This window comes from Cucurbita maxima, unplaced genomic scaffold (genome assembly GCF_002738345.1).
Source record: "Cucurbita maxima cultivar Rimu unplaced genomic scaffold, Cmax_1.0 Cma_Scf00031, whole genome shotgun sequence".
Taxonomy (NCBI): domain Eukaryota; kingdom Viridiplantae; phylum Streptophyta; class Magnoliopsida; order Cucurbitales; family Cucurbitaceae; genus Cucurbita; species Cucurbita maxima.
This window is the reverse complement of record NW_019272047.1, coordinates 1,487,259-1,504,471: the sequence shown is the minus strand read 5'-3', so window position 1 is coordinate 1,504,471 and position 17,213 is coordinate 1,487,259. Positions and strand designations below refer to the sequence as shown.

General features: G+C 36.9%; 4 protein-coding genes and 1 non-coding gene across 5 annotated transcripts; 2 read left to right on the top strand and 3 right to left on the bottom strand.

Annotated features, from left to right (window-relative positions):
• Nucleotides 1–1,596: 1,596 nt before the first annotated feature.
• On the bottom strand, nt 1,597–2,328 carry LOC111466409 (non-specific lipid transfer protein GPI-anchored 1-like). The gene is made up of 2 exons (XM_023111046.1): nt 1,993–2,328; nt 1,597–1,897 (listed from the first exon to the last, which is right to left on the bottom strand). The coding sequence occupies exons 1-2, from the start codon at nt 2,318–2,320 to the stop codon at nt 1,683–1,685; spliced, it is 543 nt and encodes a 180-aa protein (XP_022966814.1). The 5' UTR covers nt 2,321–2,328; the 3' UTR covers nt 1,597–1,682.
• A 3,395-nt stretch (nt 2,329–5,723) lies between these two features.
• LOC111466405 (probable methyltransferase At1g27930) lies at nt 5,724–6,981 on the top strand. Its single transcript, XM_023111043.1, has one exon. The coding sequence runs from the start codon at nt 5,767–5,769 to the stop codon at nt 6,619–6,621; it is 855 nt and encodes a 284-aa protein (XP_022966811.1). The 5' UTR covers nt 5,724–5,766; the 3' UTR covers nt 6,622–6,981.
• A 75-nt stretch (nt 6,982–7,056) lies between these two features.
• On the bottom strand, nt 7,057–12,746 carry LOC111466408. The gene is made up of 5 exons (XM_023111045.1): nt 12,378–12,746; nt 12,068–12,171; nt 11,763–11,876; nt 7,433–7,516; nt 7,057–7,215 (listed from the first exon to the last, which is right to left on the bottom strand). Exons 1-5 carry the CDS (start codon nt 12,658–12,660, stop codon nt 7,159–7,161), a joined length of 642 nt encoding a protein of 213 aa, XP_022966813.1. The 5' UTR covers nt 12,661–12,746; the 3' UTR covers nt 7,057–7,158.
• Nucleotides 12,747–13,447: 701 nt separating this feature from the next.
• On the top strand, nt 13,448–16,123 carry LOC111466401 (alpha-ketoglutarate-dependent dioxygenase alkB). The gene is made up of 7 exons (XM_023111038.1): nt 13,448–13,674; nt 13,780–13,931; nt 14,015–14,376; nt 15,155–15,293; nt 15,400–15,466; nt 15,574–15,695; nt 15,844–16,123. Exons 1-7 carry the CDS (start codon nt 13,568–13,570, stop codon nt 15,981–15,983), a joined length of 1,089 nt encoding a protein of 362 aa, XP_022966806.1. The 5' UTR covers nt 13,448–13,567; the 3' UTR covers nt 15,984–16,123.
• Nucleotides 16,124–16,901: 778 nt separating this feature from the next.
• TRNAL-AAG lies at nt 16,902–16,982 on the bottom strand. Its single transcript has one exon. It is a non-coding gene; the product is annotated as a tRNA-Leu (tRNA).
• Nucleotides 16,983–17,213: the final 231 nt, after the last annotated feature.

Sequence of the window (17,213 nt, the reverse complement as noted above, 5' to 3'; positions counted from 1 at the left end):
AACAAACCTCGTACACTTATATTTAACCTATGGTGAGCTCATCAAAAGAAAGTCTAGAAGACATTGAAGTACTCCCTTATATTGTGCAAAATTGAGCTTCAAGAAAGATATGCATTAAATGCACCTTAAGTTGCATTTAATGTACTTAGTTAAATTTATGGAACTAATTCAAGTATGATTAATAATCACATTTGATTCCTTGCACTGTTGTTTAATTATAATTTAAATATTTATTTGTCGTTAGTTTTTAATATAGGAGTTAAGGTTATAGTGTAACCCACCTACGTTACCATATAACCAGAATATTTTTTATTTACTAGTTAATTTATTTTAATTTTTTAAATTTTTTATTAGAGGTTGAATTGAATTTTTTTGAAAATAAAAAGATTTTTTTTTTTATTTCTAAATTTTAGATGGGTAAAAAAATATTCTCACCCCAATCTAAATTTTACCTTGGTAAAAAAGTGATTTACAAATATTAGATATCTAAATTTTATGATATTAATACCGTAAATTAAATTACTAAAAATTACCTTGTTGAGGTCACTGAATAACCAGCCGGAAAAAATTACAAGCTAATTATCATAGGTAAGAATAATGCAATATATACACATTACTTACATTATTCAAGTTTAAAATTGGATTATTTTCAAATTATTTTAAATAAAAATTATCAAAATAAAATAAAATAAAACCCGTACATGAGCAGCTTCACTCAAGCGTTAGGGTTGATTGCCATTCGGCTCATGCTATGGCGTTGAGGTTCGGCTACAACGCAAGGACGACGAACCTCAACGCAAGGACGACCTAGTTCCCTCACAATATTTTCATATTTCGTTTAACATGATACGATATTATCCACTTTTAGTCTTAATTCTTATTGGTTTTACTTCGGTAGTATTTTTAGATTATAAACTCATGATTATGATTTGTTGGATGATGAAAGTCCCACATCGGTTAATTTAGGAAATGGTCATGGGTTTATAATCTAAGAATACACTCTCCATTGGTATGAAGCCTTTTGGGAAGCCCAAAGCAAAGCCATGAGAGCTTATGCTCAAAGTGGACAATATCATGCCATTGTGGAGAGTCGTGTTCGTCTGACATGGTATCAGAGCCATGCCCTAAACTTAGCCGCTTAGTCGTGCCAATAGATTGGCAAATTCTCAAATGTCGAACAAAGGACTCCAAAAAGGAGTCAAGCCTGAGCCATGCCCTAAACTTAGCCGCTTAGTCGTGCCAATAGATTGGCAAATTCTCAAATGTCGAACAAAGGACTCCAAAAAGGAGTCAAGCCTCCTTGAAGGTACGAAGGCAGTAAAAAATGACTAAGACTCCAAAGGAGTCAAGCCTCGATTAAGGGGAGGCGTGCTTTGTTCGAGGGGAGGTGTTGGATGATGAAAGTCCCACATCGGTTAATTTAGGGTAATCTCCATTGGTATGAGGCCTTTTATTTAATATCATACTATTGTAGAGAGTCGTGTTCATCTAACATGATTAATTAATTAAAGTAAATTAATGATCCAAAGATCCACCACTTTTAATCTCCATTGCTTTAGAAAAGAAATGGAATACAAAAAAAAAACACATTCTAAACCAACAATATCAACAAAATTAAACCAACAAAAATGACAAACGACAGATCGGAAGCGCGATCGTCGCCGATGATCGGCGGTGTGGTTTTATTCCTCACGCATGATCGGCGGAAGGAAAGCAGTAAAAAAGAACACGGCGATGGCCACCGCCATCGCACCGGCGGGAGTATTGGCTACCATCTTATCTCCAGAGCTACCGTCGGGGACAGTCCTAGTCGTCGTAGTCGTCGCCGGCGACACTGATGACGTGGCATTGCTAAAAATAGCAACGTCCGGTGAATTTGCAGGTAAGCCGAGAAGCTCTGTCAAAAAAATAATTCGATTTAAAATAATTTAATGGATAAATAAATAAAAAAATAAAAATAAAAAGAAAAAGAAAAAGAAAAAGACGGGTTACTGGGACAGTAGGTAACGCTCGAGTTTTTCAAGTGACAAACAGAGGGAAGCTGAAGAATCTTGATTTCTTGAATCCCCAAATTCTTAATCTGTTGGTTACCGTTATGAGTTTGTTGTATAAAGAAACACAAACACTTAGGGTTGTTCTCTTTCATAACCTCCACCGAGTCGCAGCATTCCTTCCCCGGCGCCGCCGCCTTCCCCGTCGCGAAATCGAAGCAATTCACCACTTTTTGTAAGTCGTTGCTGCACTCCTCTTTCAGATTCTCTTCTTCCGCCGCCGCCAAACACAGCCCTACGGCCACTATCAACACCGCAATCTTTTTCATTTTATTTTCCTTCCTTCTTTCTTGGTTTATTTCTTGTTCATTATAAAGAAGAGGGAGGAGACTGACAGGTGGCGGTTAGTTAATGCGTTTGGGGGATTAAAGGCTGCCACGTGTGCGTGTGATTTGATCGGACGGTTGGGATTGTGGGAGGGGAATTAGGGGTTCTTGATGAAGCTTGGGTAGTTGGGGGTGGGGTGGAGTTAAATTTGCTTGCTTGGGTAGCTGCTGCTCGTCAGTGAGAAATACGTTGGAAGTTAATGTGGCTGAGCTGTACAACAACCACGTGGCGTGCCTTGGTACACGTGTCACTCTTGGTTCTCATGCGGGAAGCTTTGAAATTCATTGATTCTGTTAAGCGTGTGTGGGACCGGTAAATATCAACGGCTTAGATCGTCCGTCTATTTTTATTTTGAAAATTTTAAGAAATTATAAAAGGGTTAAAAAATATTCCTTACTTTAATTTTTTTTTAATTTAAAAATACCATTAATATCTCAACGTTTTAAAATAATGTATAGTGTCGGTTTTCTTTCATTTATTGATAATAAATTCTTTAATTTTTTTTATTAAAAAATTGTGTTTAATGCTAATTTTTAAATATATTATGTAAAAATATCTTTTGAATTTTTAATATGTTTTCGTCCATATATTCGTAATAATTTTAATTTTTTTTTATATAAAAGATAAATAAGAGTAATGCTATTTTAAAAATTTTAAAATATATTAATGAATTTTTTTTTTAATCAAAGAGTACTTTTTTAAAATATTATTAAAAGTTTATACATATTTTTGAATAAAATATTAAAAATTTCCGTCTAAAACTAATAAGAATATTTTTATTTTATAATTTTTTTAATTTAAATATTTATTGAAACTTTTGAAAATTTAAAGATATATTTAAAGCAAAATAATTCATAAATTTAAATTATTATTCAATAAATAATTAAATTCTAAAACTAATGAATTTGATAATTACAATTAAAATTCTCTTATAGAAAAATAAATTCTAATTATAATTCAATAAAGTACGTTATGTGACTCCAAAAATAATTCGATTGACCACGATGGTACATGAAATAATGACCATTTTATTATTATTATTGTTATTATTTTGTTCTCAACGTGGTTCAATAATAAACGCTCTCCTTTTATCTCAATAAGTTGAGAACGTTACACATCGTTAAAAGTATTTTAAGCTAATAGATATTGTTTTCTTTGAGACTTTTTATTTTAGGTTTTCCCTTAAAGTTTTTAAAACGCATTTGGTGGGGAGAGGTTTACACACGTTATAAAAAATTATTCGTTCCCCACTACAACTGATGTGAGATCTCACAATCCACCCCCTTCGAAGTCCATTGTCCTCACTGGCACATAACACCGTGTCGACTTTCTTCGAGGTCTAGCATTATCGTTGGCACTCCGTCTCATGTCCACCCCCCTTCGAGACTCATCGTCCTCACTGTCAATCGCCCAAGAAGTGGTAACTCGTAGAATATTACATCATCAGTAGGTGATTATCACGACTTGAACACATTTTCTCGAGTCTTTTATTTTTCACATGGACCTTCTTGACCAAGCGACAATATAACAGAATTACATGTATAATCGAATAAAAATATACAAGCTAGTATATTATATCGAACACAAATAAGTTTATAACTCAAACTTAAACCGTACAGATTAGGTTGGGCTCAATGGATAAATTCGTTCGGGTCCAACTTTTTGAATATCCTTAAATTTATTCTTCAAATACAATTTTTTTCGTAATTATCCCATACTTCATGAGGAAATTAAATGCCAATATATAAAATTCTTTAAACATTAAATGTAACCATAAAATTCTTTTTTTTTTTAAATAATGATTATTTGCTGATTTGGAAAAGAATTAAATGTTGATTTATTAAAAAAAACAAATTAATTAAACCGATTATAACAAATATTGGCATTTAATTAAGCAATAAAAAAAATGAAACACGCTAATTATATTCAAAATTATAAATTCTTAATTTTATTAAAGAATATCCTAATTAAATATAACAATTATATTTTAAATAATTAAGATGCATCATAACAACTTTTATATTTATTATAATAAAAATCAACTAAATTATAGTCATCTCCTCGAACAAAGTACACTATAAGCCTTTCTTTAATCGAATCTCGACTACTGTCTCTAGAGCCCTCAAACAAAATACATCATTTATTCAACACTTTAATCACTTTTTGACTACACCTTCGAGGCTCACAATCTTTGTTCGATATTTGAAGATTCTATTGTCATGGCTAATTTTAGGGCATGACTCTGATACCATGTTAGGTATCATGGATCTCCACAATAGTATGATATTGTCCACTTACAGCATATGCTCTCGTGACTTTACTTTTGTAGAAAAGCTTAAAGAGGTATTTGTTTGAGGGAGGAGAGAGCCCGATTCGACGAATTGGAAGAGGACCTACAACTTTGAATTATTTTCCAAATGGTATAGAATTGTTCGTTCTTTTTTGGGTAAAAAAGTTTTTACTTTAGGGTAAAAATGTAATTTTCTATCTTCCATAACATCCTCTCTATTACCTCTTCATAACCTAATCCAAAAGTTAATGGCACCCTCCTTCAAACTAGCACTTAACATATAAATGTGTCGATTTGAGTAAAAAATTGTCGAGAAAATAAGCTTAATAGTGCATCTTGATTAGTATGATGAAGAAGAACGACACAGTTGCAGGTATCATTTTTACCTAAAAACTTGACCGATGAAGATCCTGATCGAGTCAGATTGCATGTTCGTTAAAAAGCGTAATCGAAAAAATCTTGCATCTCTTAATCTCATTAAATGTAAGCTATTATCGATCATTAATGATTTTTTCATTTTTTCTTAGTCAACGTTGTTGGAATTATGCTATTCAGGTTATTGAATATGGTAGCTTATATTTCTCGTTATCACACACGTGTAGGTGGCTTAGACTTTGGACTTTATTGATTAGAATTTTTTATTTTTCAAGGAACCTCCTTATCAAAATAATTATTTTAAAAATAAGTCATTTGTATTTATTCAAGAAATAACGACTAGTTGATATTAATTTAAATTAATTTTTATTAATAAATGTAAAATTGGATAGGGATGGATGGATGGGGCATAAACAAGGACCAAGACGATACACGTGGCGATTTGTGAATGGACAAAAAATTATAATGGGCCCCACAGCGGGCTCGAGCATCCAATCATCACGTGAGTCAGCGAAACGTTGAATCCAGAGCCGAATTTACCAAAGAACCGGTCAAGCTGGATCTGCTGATGGGAAGGACAGCCCGCACAAGGAGGGCATTAATGTCTTTTCACCCACCCCTCTCGCAACCCCGTTTTCCTAAATCATTTAAACAAACCAAACGCCATTTCAAGAGCCCTCGATTTGTTTATTTCGGAGAGTTAAATTTTTATCATCTGAAAAAATGAAGAACAGATTATCCGTCAAGCCATGGATTCTCGGACTGGCCGTCGTCGGTTTAATCGCCGGATCACTGTTGATTTCCGGTTACATTGGATTCGTTGACAGTAACTTATTCTGCTCCATCTCTACCGCTGGACCACCGGCAATAACCGGATATTCACCGGCGGAGATCCAGCTCCAATCAATAATCCACTACGCGACGGCGAAGATAGTTCCGCAGCAATCGCTAGACGAGATCCATATCTCATTTGATGTATTGAAGGTCCGATGTCCCTGCAACTTTCTGATATTCGGCCTCGGTCACGATTCGTTGATGTGGGCGTCGCTCAACCCTCACGGAACCACCGTGTTTCTCGAGGAAGATCCAAAATGGATTCAGACGGTTATCAAAGACGCTCCGATGCTTCGAGCTTACCACGTACAGTACAGAACGCAGCTTCAGGAAGCAGATCAGCTGCTGTCGACGTATCGATCGGAGCCGTCCTGTTCGCCGACTAAGGCGTTTCTTAAAGACAATAAAAAATGTAAGTTAGCGCTTCATAATCTTCCAGAAGAGATTTACGAGAAGGAATGGGACCTCATAATGATCGACGCGCCGAGAGGATATTTCGCGGAGGCTCCTGGTCGGATGGCGGCGATATTCTCCGCCGCCGTGATGGCGAGAAACAGGAAAGGATCCGGCGTCACCGACGTGTTTTTGCACGATGTTGACCGGAAAGTGGAGAGGACATTCGCGCAAGAGTTTTTGTGTAAGAACAAGTATTACGTTAATGGAGTAGGAAGGCTATGGCACTTCAAGATTCCTCCGGCGGCCAACATGAGCAAAACCGACCGGACTTCCGATCGATATTGTTAGATCAGAAGGGGTTCGTCGCCGGAGATTTGCTGTTTCTGAAATTACTTAGTCTAAAGATAGTCATCGGTGTAGTGACCGGCGGTGAGGGAACATTTTCGTGGACATCAATAAAAAAAACCCGCCGGAGTCGGATCTGAGCGGGCAGATAGAATGGTATGGACAATTCAGCCGACCACTTCGGCTGTGTTTTCGGAGAAGAAGGTGAAAAGTAGAAGATTTCAATCTCTTAATTGACTTTTTTGCTTTGTTTTTTCCATATTCTGTAATTTGTTTTCTTCATGTCGTGCCCACTTTCCTACCACGTCGTGTATGATCATAAAATCATATTTTCAGTTAAATTTCCATTTTCAGCTTCAATTATCAGACTCTTTGCAGCTTACAGAACCCATCTGAAATCAAATCTTCTTCTACTTTCCTTATATATGAAGAACAGGCTTGGATAAGCAAAAATTAAGTTAAATTAGGGAGATTAAAGAGGAATAAGAGTGTGATTAGTTACATGGAATTGAATGCGTAAATCCTAATTCGAAAAGAAAGCTATAGAAAGTATTTCATACGGTCGTCTCTCTTCATTGCGTTGTATACGGCTTGAACCTGGGATCGAAAACCCGAGAAAAAGAAAAGAAAATCAAAATCATTTGAATAAACGAACCAACTATTATTATTATTTTTTTGATCTATTTTGGAGATGGGGTCGACCAAATCAAGAAGCATCGTAGCTGAACATGTTGGGGGGTGGAGGGCATGCTATGCTAAGAAATTGGAAGGCATAATTAATGAACGAGTTAATGAGAGAGGGAAAGAGAGGGACCTGCTCACTGGAAATTACTTGAACTGGTCCTATGTTTACCGAAACGTACTTCCCTTTGGCTGATAATTTATGCCTCACCTTGCCCTGTATGCAAATCAAAAGCAAGAACAAATCTGTAAATTGTCATTGCATGATTGTAAATTCGTGTTCAAATATGTTCGTAACGAGTGTGACCAAAATCACTATTTCCATAACTACGGGCATGTTTGGAAGTGATTTTGGACTATTTCCACCACTACGAGCATATTTGGAAGGGATTTTGGAATGACCAGAAACACTTTTTCTACGACAAGAGCATGTTTGGAAGTGATTTTTAAAGGGTTAGAATCACTTTTGTCGTATTCAAAATCACATCCAAGCGTTCAAAATAAATTTTCAGAAAAAATGATCTAAAACCCAACATTAAAATGATTCTATAAAAGTCAACTCATAAACAATTCTCGAATATCACTCTAAAACATGCCCTTAGAAAGGCACGAGAAAAGTGATTCTTGCCATTTTAAAATCACTCCCAAATATGCCCTAATAAACGAGCAGACACTATAGAGAAACTACGAAATTACTGGAAACAAAAGAACTAACAATAACAAAATAAATTAACCGTACAACCAAAATTAGTTTAAACTAAACAACCTCAAGGCGTAAGAATTAACCTGCAGCTAAAGGAGATAGACAATTACAAAGATGGAAAGATATTTAGAAGCTTTTCGATTCTCGACACTTTCATAGTCTGATTTAACAGTAACACCTTGAAAGTTTACTCGCTCGAGAAGTTATGTATCCTCGACACAAACCAACTTAAATGTTTCGAGTTCTTTCTGATCTTTCCCCTGCTATTTTTTTTTCTTTACCAATGATCTGTTTGACATGTACAGTCACAATACTTCGGGGCGGGGGGGAGTGGAACCTTTACTCTAAGGAAAACTCTCGAAAATGTACGAAAAGAACTTAAAAGTCGTAAAAAAAGGAGAAAAAGAGTTGTTACAAAAAGGGAGAGTAAAGAGCTTGATGAAGAAGAAGCAAAAAAGCAAAGCATCCTAAAACTATTCAATTACAATTTACTTCTACTGATACTTTGAAAGATTCTCCTATTCCTTTCCTAGCGAAATCTTCCAAAAGAAAGCTCTAAAAGTATTATGCAGCAACATTTCGGCCTTATCTTTGAAAGGATCGGCAAAGCAATGACAGAGAAAAGAAGTCTGCTACATGACATTAAACAGCCTCCAACAAAATCTTTAGTCAAATTATTTCCAGTAGAACGCTCCATATGAAAAAGTCATCAACGATTCGTTAACTGTCACAGAAAACTTTGCAATTTGGCCTAAATTTTAAAAATGACGAGAAATAAAAAGGTAGTTTAGAAAAGGACAAATTCGATCTAAGTAATTCCATCTCCCTGAAACAAGAAGGTTGCATTCATTTCAGTAGCCCATGACAAAATATTCATCACGGTCAACCACGGTCAACCAGTAAGGATCTCCCTAACAATTTCCCTCAATTTCCCTCAATGTGAAAGGGGAGCCCAATTGTAACAGCCTAAGACCACTACTAGTCGATATTGTCCTCTTTGGGGTTTCCCTTTCGGGCTTCCCCTCAAGGTTTTTAAAATGCGTCTACCAGGGAGAGGTTTTTACACCCATATAAAGAATGTTTCGTTCCCCTCTCCAACCGATGTGGGATCTCACAATCCACCCTCTTTCGGGACCCAGCGTCCTCGCTGACACTCATTCCCTTCTCCAATCGAAGGGAGATCTCACACACACACGGCTTGAACAACAAAAATAAGGGGTAATTTGTTGGGCCTTAATTTCACTTAATTAATGTTTTAATGACAATAGAATTACTTCATATTAATTAAATTTAGCGCTTGAGCTCTATTGTTGTGAACTTAAAGTAACTGGCACAACAGTTTTTGAATTATCTAAACTAATGCTAAAAAGATGAAGCTATGAAGAAAGCAGGTTCGTCGATCACTGAACTTTGTGTAGCATTTCAATGATAATCACCATAAGGCCACCTTATCCAATGATCTAGAATAGTACGTAGATCTAAAAGAATCACTTGTTCAAGATCTTTCGATTAAAGAACATAATTCTTCTAGCTATGGAAGAACCTACTTTCTCTTTATCCAAGGCATATTTCAGTCTAATGAATCTTCCACTTATTTGATGGGATGGTTAAGAGATTATCTATGATTAAACTCTTCACAACTTATCAATGGATATAATCCTTTTGGTATGAATAGTTTACTAGTTTGGGTGTGGATGTTCTTATTTGGACATCTTGTTTGGGCTCTTAATTTCCTGGCAAGAATTGTTTGAAACTTTAGTGTGGGCTCACAAATGAAAACCTTTGGCTAATTTGATTCGATGGAGAGATAAACCAGTGGCTCTTTCTAGTGTGGCAAGATTAGTTTGATTAGCCCACTTTTCGGTAGGTTATATATTTACAAATGCAGCATGCAGCTTTCTTGATTGCCTCTACATCAGGAAAAATTGGTTAATTTTGTATGCGTTGTATCCTTGAAAATCTCATTTCTTTCGATGGAGAAAGGGATCTTCTTTCTTATATTTCTACATCTAGAATCTGACTTGTATCATTGATACTACTAGGAACGGAATCATCATGGCAAGGAAAAGTTTAATTCAGAGGGAGAAGAAGAGGATTGGTATGTGCTTACACCATGGACCCAGTGTACTAAACTTGAAAGAAGAGCAATTCACTCCTATAAAAACTCATCTTGCTAAATTGATTGTAAGCCCTAATGGATGTTAAAAGAATTTGATAGCCTTAAATAAATAGGAGATTATAGATCATCTTAGTAGGAAAAAATCTAATAAAAACTTCTAAACACGAAGCCATCAAGAACAACTTCAATCCATTATAAAAGGAATCCAAATAAATTAATCGACCACCAAAAAGAGAAATAAGGGAAAAGAAAAGACAAGATAATATAAATAAGCACCCAAAATTCAATCTTCTATTAAGCAGCCGAGAAATTGGCAGTAGAAAAAACATCCAAAAATCCAAGATCTCTCTTTTTCGTCAAGCCACCCTGAAAACATTGACATAAGCCTTCTCAATAATAAGTCTCTGCTCTAGACCCTTTTATTTTTTGGTCCTTTTAACAATTGCCTACTATCTAGCTATGAACTTCTGGAACTATACGCTCCAATAGGAACATGGCTCTCACCATAAATATCGATAATTTCCTAGCTAGAATATTGACAAGTCATTCCTTCAAAAAAATAAAAAGGGATTCTTAAGCTTCAATGCACTAAAGCATTCTTTTGGAATTTTTGGCTTGAAAAAGGGACAATAGGGTTTTCAACAACAAAGAAAAGAAAAACCTTCAATCACTTATTAGACTCGCTCTCTTTTGTGGGTGTTAGTAACGATTTCATGGATAAAATGAATAGAAAGGAGAACCAGGCTGCCTTCCATTTGTCAGAAAGAGGAGTGAGACCTATGCAGGGACCATCAAAAGCTTTCACAATATTTTTTGTGAACTTACATGGAGATCCCACATCGGTTGGAAAGGGAAATGAAGCATTCCTTATAAGGGCGTGGAAACCTCTCCCTAACAAATGCGTTTTAAAACCGTGAAGCTGACGACGATATGTAACGGGCTAAAGCAAACAGTATCTGTTAGCGGTGGGGTTGGATGGTTACACTACATGTATATGGGATGAGGAAAAGAACAAACTTCGCCAGTCTATGAAAGTTGAAAGAAGTTCAAAATAATATTTTACGCATTTTTATGTTCAAGACATTTGCTGGAGTACACCTCTGAAGGAAACTGTTACAATACAATCTCTATAGACGCACAAACAATTATAAAAAACTACATAGTTCAAATTTTTTTAGAAATAACTACTAAATGTAAAACAACATAATACAATTAGAAGTTGCCATTAAATTTATGTTACATCTTCTAATTTTCACAATCAATTCATTCTGTATAATATTTTGTAACTGAAATTATTAAGAAAGGTTGTGTTTCCCACACATTAACACAGCAGAAGAAATAACATTATCTACCCTAATTTCATAATTAACTGCGGGCACAAATTTCATTTACTTAGAAATTCCACTAATATGATGCCTGTGGAATAAAGCTGTAACCGTCAAAGCCCACTGCTAGCCGATATTGTCCTCTTTGGACTTTCCCCTTCGGGCTTCCCCTTAAGGTTTTTAAAACGTGTCTGCTAGGGAGAGGTTTCCACACCCTTATAAAGAATACTTCGTTTCCCTCTCCAACCAATGTGGGATCTCACAAAAGCAATTGATAGACTTTGATTTAATTGGCCTAAAAACTGAAAATATTCACCTCAGGAATTGGCTGTTGGATGACAGACTCCACGGCGACAACCATAGATTGCACAAAATCATCTCCCCCGGTTCCGATTGCTGTAAAGCCTCTAACGCCCGGGTACGAGTTAACCTGTCCAATAAGTATGCAAATTCCATGGTGATGAAGATACCTCATAGCTAGTGCCAATAATATGGTTTTTACAGGTAAATCCTCCCCGACTTAAGAAATCAATGCTAATTTACCTACAAACTCAACCATCAAATGATAAAAACTAGCCATCTCATGCATAAATTGGCGCTAATGAAGCAACTATTCCGCACCTTTTGATCCAAAATAATCCATTCGTTGGTAGAATCATCAGTCACTGTTCCTCCCAGTACCATATTTGTGGTATGCCCAACCCTCCCTTCTGTCTTAGATACCTCTGCACAGAACAACCAAACGAACTCGCAATCAATTGCGTCGAATAGATTAACAAGTCGTCATGAAATAGAAGCATGATTACACAAGCAAAAGTTCACACACAAACAAGAATTACACAAACTTGTCCATGAGAAGAGTTAAAGAACGATTAATTGAATCATGGCTTACAATTCCGAAGCCTTGAGAACATAAAGGTCAGGTAGAAACCTGAAATTGCCTTCAAAACAGCCTCCTGAGGAGGGCCCTGGCCGTCCTGATCAGACGACGACGTCAGTTGTGTCTTGTCGAGCGAGCAATTCAGAACAGTTCGTTCAGGAAAGTGAAATCCTCGAGCCCTAGAACTCCAGACATTGCAATTCAATCTGTGAGGGAAGGATCGCCTAGTTCCGAGCGTGAAGGAAGAAGAAGAAGCACGGCTGAAGTGAAAGGGTCGCGATGGCTCCGTTAAGAATATTGATGCAGAACGCAACACAGCCCTGCTTGCAGCCATTTTTGGTTCTCAAGCTTTAACCGACTTCTGGGAATTGTATGCGAAATCAGTACAGATAATTTTCTTGCTATGGCCTTTGTGGATATGATCATTTTTTTGGTTATTTGAGCCAGAAAACAAAGGCTGTAAAATTAATTATTTTTTAATATAATTTATTTTTAACCATTTTTTATAATATAGACAGGCTATGCCACATCAGATAGATATTAAGTGATTTCGCTACTCGGACCATATCTACTAGTGGTGGCTTGAACTGTTACAAACGGTATTAGAGTCAGGTTCCGGACGGACTTGAACTGTTGCAAATGGCATCAGAGTCAGGTTCCGGACGGGCTTGAACTGTTGCAAATGGCATCAGAGTCAGGTTCCGGACGGGCTTGAACTGTTGCAAATGGCATCAGAGTCAGGTTCCGGAAGGGCTTGAACTGTTGCAAATGACATCAGAGTCAGGTTCTGGACGGTGCATCAGTGAGGGCTGAGTCTCAAAGGGGATGAATACCGAACAGTATGCCACTGAGGACGTTTGCCTCGAATGAGCGTGAATGATGAGATTTCACATCAGATTGGAGTGAAAATTTTCTAACACAAATAATTTTTATTTAATAATTAGCCTATCTCAAAAATAAAATATTAAGGGATAAACCAACGTAACACTTATTTATTTATTTTTAAATATTTAATTAAATTATGTTAAAAAATATAATAAAGAAATAACTATAAAATAAAATAAAAATATATAAATATTAAGGGTACATTTGATTTTGTCTCCTTTAATATTTAATAAAATTCAGACTATTCAAAACCCTAACTTTCATTATTCCTATCCCGTCCATCGCCATAGCTCAGAAGCTCAATTTCACGACCCTATCGAGTAACTCGCCGGCGGTAACCGATCCCGGTGGTTAAAATGTACGGTTCAGACAAAGGCACCGACGATTCTGAGCGCACCGCTTTCAGAAGAGCAGAGAAGAAATACAAACTGTACTATGACGACACCTATAAATCTTCCAAAAAGTATATTTCTTCCCAATTTGCTCTTTCAGGTTCTATTTCATTCAGTTGGCATTGGACTTGCTGTTAGAGGCGATGTTTCAAACTCTTGCTTATGATTACTTTCAGGAAAAAGCTACCGAAACAAGTGGATTTGTCTGAGGTTATCGATTTCAAGCGTATCCTCGAATGTTACAATCAGGATGGTGCGCTTCCGCTGGGCGTGAATGCGACTAAGTGCGATCTCGATGGACCAGTCTTCTGCTTGGAGAATCGTCCTGGTATTGCTAATTCTCCATTTTCGATACTGTTTCAAAGAAAAAGATCCCAAAATTCAGTTGTTCTCTCTGTGTCTAAAATGTAGGGTTTTATTTTATTCCTGGTGCGTTGAGTTTAGAAGAACAATGCCAAAGGATTAGGGAGAGTTTAAAGGATTTCCCGCAGCCTCCTAACAGAACCAATCATAATGCTATTTATGGACCAATTCAAGACCTGTTCATTGCTGCTAAGGAAAAGAGAGTTTTAGTTGAAGATAATGAAATCTCTGCTTCCAACGTTGATTCCGACACTGAACCTTCCGTTATCAATGGAAATTCTAATGGATGGAAGTTCGTGGAGGAAAATACTGTTTCATCCAGGAGGGGGACCTGCAAATCAGTTCCGGCCTCTGCATTACTCCGGAAGTTGCGTTGGAGTACACTCGGCCTACAATTTGATTGGTCCAAGGTGAGTTTAACTAGAAGACTCCATATTTTACTCGTGTTTTACAGTATGAACTCTCGGTAATATTAGGAGTGTTGAGGATTGTTGGGAAGGAGTCCCACCTTGGCTAATTTAGGGAATGATCATGGGTTTATAAGTAAGGAATATATCTCCATTGGTATGAGGCCTTTTGGGAAAACCAAAAGCAAAGCCATGAGAGCTTATGCTCAAAGTGGACAATATCATACCATTTTGGAGGTTCGTGATTCCTAACATGGTATTAGAGTCATGCCCTTAATTTAGCAATGTCAATAGAATCCTCAAGTGTCGAACAAAGAAATTGCTAGTCTTGAAAGTGTAGTAAAAAATGACTCATGCACCCTTCGTTCGAGGGCTCCAGAGAAAGGAGTCGAGCCTTGATCAAGGGGGGAGGTTGTTCAAGGGCTATATAGACCTCAAAGGAGGCTCTATGGTGTACTTTGTTCGAGGGGAGGATTGTTGGGAGGGAGTCCCACATTGACTAATTTAGGGAATGATCATGAGTTTATAGGTAAGGAATACATCTCCATTGGCACGAAGCCTTTTGGGGAATCCCAAATCAAAGCCATGAGAGCTCATGCTCAAAGTGGACAATATCATACTATGTCCTATGTTTACAAGATACTACCACTGTGGAGAGTCGTGATTCCTAACCAGGAGATTATTCGGTGTGGGGACTTTTTCTTTCCAAAACGCCAAAACCTCCCATACTGTATCTATGGATTTGTTTGATTTCTGAATTAATCTCCTTGTTATGGAGTAGCGAAGCTATGACATATCTCTGCCCCATAACGATATTCCCTCTGCGTTATGTCAACTTGCCAAAAGAATGGCGGCAGCTGCAATGCCAACTGGGGAAGAATTCAAACCTGAAGCTGCAATAGTGAATTATTTTGCTTCAGGCAAGTAAAGAAAAATTTGTTCATTGACATCAATAGAATGATAAGTAATGCATGTAAATGTCAGCAAAACCTTTCCATTACTCTGACACTTCATTGATATCTTTAGGCGACACGCTCGGGGGTCACCTAGATGACATGGAAGCTGACTGGAGCAAGCCAATTGTTAGCATGAGGTATCTTGCCAACTTATCCTCATTGAATTACTTTCCTGTCTGTTATGTTAAAGAGGACATTGAACTCCAGTACTTATTCTGTTATCTGCTTTATTCGCCCGCTCCAGTTTGGGTTGCAAGGCTATCTTTCTTTTGGGTGGCAAGTCGAGACAGGATCTGCCTGTAGCCATGTTTCTTCGAAGTGGAGATGTTGTGCTAATGGCTGGAGAAGCAAGGGAATGTTTCCATGGTAATGCAGCCCTCATGTTTACTCTTACATCATGCGTTACCCTTTTGTTCTATATATTGACCCGGATATCCGATTTCGACGAATGCTCAGTGATTCATCTATCGAAAAAACCGCTAACTTCCTGAAACATGCCGTGAATGTCTTGTAGGTGTACCACGGATCTTCACAGATGAAGAAAGTGAGGAAATTTCTCTTCTTGAAAAGCGGTTTTCAAGTCGAGATGATTTGCATTTTCTGGAATACATGAGAACTTCAAGAATAAACATCAACATTAGACAGGTTTTCTGAGTGTTTATGATTGTTCTTTTACATACTGGAGGGTATTGTTTAGGGTTAGTTTTGGATGAAATTTGTTGGTACTTTGTTTAAAAAATACGCTTTAACTTTCAAAAGTGTTTAAAAAGTACCATTAGAGGAGATTGATAAGCAAGTACGAGTAAGATATTAAATTTCACCGAAACCCTCATTAGCTCAAGCTTAGGACCATTAATTGGTCAACTTAAGGGGTAGATGTGAGAGTAAGTGATTAGCAGAACGCTGGAAATGAAAGTAATGAAACAGTGATACACTGTCCTAGGATGTCAAAAATGGTCAGCTAAAAGCTGTCGGAAAAGGCAAATTATCGTGTGAGCTCCATTAAATTTCTTTTTTTCTTGGGTATCCTAGTGAAATTTGGCCTCGAAAGCCTTCGGTAGAAGCCCGAGAGTTCAGATTTAAAAGGAAAAAATTTGGAAATTAATCCTCATCTAGATTTGGGTGCTACAAATTCTTCCTTCTTTAAAAACTATCGCCCTCGAAAGTTGTTTATGTCCGAATCTCAGGGTAGGACATCTTGTCCATTTTCCTTGCTTATTCTAAGTTGTCACAATGGTAACTCTATGGTACGGACATTCACTCACTACACATTGATCATGCTTACATTCATATAGATTCTAAAGGCTAGGGTCTTGTTCGTAAAGGCTGGTATGACGGGGATTACACCTTAGTTCACCTCAAGATAAGATTTGAGGTCTAATAGATTAGTGACATCGGAAATAGGTGAATCACCTCCGAACCACGGAGATTACACCTTAGTTCACCTCAAGATAAGATTTGAGGTCTAATAGATTAGTGACCTCGGAAATAGGTGAATCACCTCCAAACCTATAGAACCATAATAAATTATATATATATATATTAAAAAAAACTATTGAAAAAGGTAAATATTGTTGAGAGTGGGATTTGAACCCACGCCCTTTCGGACCAGAACCTTAATCTGGCGCCTTAGACCAACTCGGCCATCTCAACATGAAAAGTTTGAGTCAAGGTAGCGGGTTAAAACTCCCACCAAAATCCGACTTGAGCTGTCAAAGACAAAATCATCCTTGTCCTTTCTAAGTTTCAAGCAATTCTGGTGGGATATTGTATCGAAGTCATTCAATTAAGTCTTGATCCAGTTCAATTGTGAAGTGACACAATTTAGAACAAGATTCTAGATCTTTGATCTTTAAAGTAATCTAATTCTAGAATTTTCTGTTA